General features: G+C 37.9%; 1 protein-coding gene across 1 annotated transcript; it reads left to right on the top strand.

The window, feature by feature from the left end:
• The first annotated feature begins 253 nt into the window (after nt 1–253).
• Nucleotides 254–1,414, top strand: LOC141608140 (protein ASPARTIC PROTEASE IN GUARD CELL 1-like). The gene has a single exon (XM_074427498.1). It carries the CDS (start codon nt 254–256, stop codon nt 1,412–1,414), a length of 1,161 nt encoding a protein of 386 aa, XP_074283599.1.
• Nucleotides 1,415–3,495: the final 2,081 nt, after the last annotated feature.

The following is a 3,495-nucleotide window of genomic DNA, read 5'->3' as shown; positions in this document are numbered from 1 at the left end:
GTAGTTGTTATTTAGGTTGGAGCTCATACTTCATGTCATACTTTCAAATTCATCTCTACCCTCTACCCACATGCAATATCAGCTATATAAATATTTGCATGAGGCCAGATTATCATTCCTAATTACTATAATTTTCACACACAAATTTAACCTAAATCGAGCTAGTGTAATGTGTTTTTTGTTTAAAATGGTTCAATTACTACTTACAATCCTAATAATTTTTACCATAAATCAAGTGTCTTTTGCTCAAAAGATGCTTATCCACCACCACCATCACCCTAATCTCAAGCAATTCAGAATCAAGGAGCTAAATGATAATGCTGACTACTATGGAGGAATAGGACTTGTACATGTGGTTGACCACACGTATGTGGTTGCCCTTAACTTGGGTGAAGATCCAGTCACCTTGGTATACTTGGTTTTCGATACTGGTTCCGCCTTCACTTGGGTCCAACACGCAGATTGTCTTAATTGCCTTGAAGCCGAGCCTCCTGTAGTGGGTCAATATAACCGCTCAAAGACACGTCGCTATAATCGTTGCAATGTACGATCAGACTGTGCTCTATGGGACCTTATACCTGGTAACAATTGTGGTGGCCTAGGTATCTGCACCTATAGTACTTCTTATGGCGATAGTACCAAATCAACAGGCTTTCTTTGCCGTGAAAGCGTTTCCACATTCAAGAAAACAATCATTTTGGGCATTGGCCTTGACAATAAATGTTTGCCAACTCCAACGTCATGCTTCCAAGGCATGGCGGGGTTCGGAGCTGGTTTAGTATCAATACCGTACCAACTTGGAAAAACGAGATGGGGGTTTTGTCTTCCCCCTAATGCTTCTATGGATGGATCCTTTATGATGGATGATGTGGCGCAATTTCCAGGAGAGTATAAAAGTGCTCGTTTATATGTACACAGTGAGTATTACATGGTCAACCTTAGTAACATTTTTGTCCAAGGGTTCGGCAACTTAAATTGGGGTCACGACATTCAAATGATAGTAGTTGACACGGGTACAATCCTAACACACATGCGAAGCTCACTATTGATCAACCTTTTCTACTCCATTCAGAGAGTAGTTGAACAAAAGTACAATGCGCAGCCTACACCATCACCATTTACAAAACTCGAGTTATGCTATGCAGAACCTTATCCACTCGAGGTTTCAATTCAAGTTGGAGAGGCATACATCAACATCACAAACCCTGAGCTCTTATGGATTAGGCTTAGTGGTGTGTACTGCTTGGCATTCGTAAGAGCCATTGGGCACGAAAACATCTTGGGAAGTCATCATTTCAAGGGTTATATGGTTGTTTATGATACGAGTGATGCAAATAACATGTTTCTTAGTATCTCATCTTCGCCACTCAATGATGCTCAAGAGGCTGAAGCATGCCTTTCCCCTATTATTTAAAACTTAACATTAGCTCTAGGGTACCTAGTTATTGAAATCTTGAAGTATGAAACAAAATTAACAATGTAACTTAGAATTTGTTATATACTTCTCTTTGAGGAATGAAAAGTCAAGCATTTACATGATAATATCAATCCCTCCTAGAGTCCCATAGCTAAAAAATATGGAGTATTCCGTACTTCAGAACGTACCCTAAAGCAATCAAATACCATAAAGGTAAATATGGACGGAAATTGAATTAGAGTATTTCATATTGAGCCATCATTAACATTAACTAAATTGAATTTAGCAAAAGTATTAGAATAAAAAGGCTCAAACAAGCTTTTGGAATGGATGAATACGATATTCTTTGTTGGGAGGTGATACAACGACATTACCCCCGTGTTTTAGACCTTTTTTTTTTTTTTTCTTTTTCCATTATAGGGTTATTTATGAAACTATTTAACGAAATGGTGTTTGATTAAACTATAATCGTCAGTTTGGTGTAATGAGCTACATATTGAATTCGAGTGGCATTCGACTGTTCGAGTATATATTTTGTTGTAAGGGGACAAGGTAATGCATGTTGGTTGGATTTCTGCAAAGTATGAACAAATTAAACATACATACTTCATTCTCTTCGTAATAAAATAAAAAAGAAAACTAAAACAAAATAGAAAGCAAATATGAGGAATTCTTAGTAGTTCCTTGCAGCATGATTAGCACTATTTAAAAAAAAAAAAGGTTGATTACTCACTAGTCACTCCAGCTGAAGGTTAGTCCCTTAAAATGATGGTTTGGCCCTCTTGTGCTATCAAACATAGGTGGAACAGGAATATAAGCCGACACAGAGTGGTTCCTCGGGATAGTTAAGCTCAAAACACCGTTGTGAAGTTGAGCATGGACACGACCCATGATTGCATCCTCCGGAAAGCAGAACCGACGCCAGAACCTCCCATAAGTCCTACCACGGAAGTAAATCTTACTATAATCCGCATGCTTAATCCGCTCAGCTCGACACCAAATTTCAAAGTTATCTTCCTCAACTTCTATATTCAAGTTCTGCGCTCCAGGGAGATCCACTATGACAGTGTACGCAGTCGGGGTCAGCAACCAGTCTACATTCGCCACCTCTGCCGCCATGGTCCCACCACGCAGACTACATAGACGTACATCTCTTTTGTCCGTTGTTGCGGAAGTGTTTAAGATCATCATCATCATGACCACCAGTATCATGGCCGTTACACTCAGCACTTTGTTGCTTCCCATCTGATCTTCTTTTAATTTTTTTTCTTTCTTTTGATTTGATAATAAATTAGGTTAGGAAATTTGTTCATGAACCTGCGTGCAACTAATTGACATCATATATATAGCAAGAGGTTGTGGATTGGAATATCCAAGGGCACAACGGAAACGCTCCAATCCTTAACCTATACGGACTGAGTAATAAATGGGAATCCTATACAAAGTCGCACACAAATTCCTTTCCCGTCCAATATTTCCCTTTTTATTATTTTTAAATATCTTTTATTATTTCGGATATTAATTTTGTGCGGGTAAAACACCGTTTTACTGTAAATTCCTTTCCCGTCCAATAATTTACTGTCAGATTAACCAAAAATATGATTATTATTTCGCATACGATTATTTTCTAGTTTGTACACCGTGCCACCTTGATGTTCAATGCATCTCTACTCTTATAGTCTAGTTATACGGACAATTCATCGTGATTAGACACGCCAGTACGCTTCATTTTAGACAAAAAAGATGGAGCCTTTTAACAATCAGATATTCTATAAAAAAGGGTAATGGTCGGAGGTCCGGAGATTAGCATTTGGCTTAAGATGGAGAAATGGAAGCGTAAAATCCGCTCATTGTTGGCGAATACTTAACCAACCTAGCTAATTGACGTTCTGTTCTTAGTAGTACTACGTAATAAATTAGATTATCATGAAAGTTAGTATGTGAAAATAATGGCATACATGATCTAATGAGCTTACTATTAAATTATCAAGCTGTGTACAAAATAATAGAATGCGGAAACCTTCAAAGTATAATGCTTGACACTCAACAATTAACCAACACAAAAAAGTGAAGAAATT

Source organism: Silene latifolia, chromosome 10 (genome assembly GCF_048544455.1).
Source record: "Silene latifolia isolate original U9 population chromosome 10, ASM4854445v1, whole genome shotgun sequence".
In the NCBI taxonomy this organism is placed as follows: domain Eukaryota; kingdom Viridiplantae; phylum Streptophyta; class Magnoliopsida; order Caryophyllales; family Caryophyllaceae; genus Silene; species Silene latifolia.
This window is presented reverse-complemented; position numbering and strand designations above follow the sequence as displayed.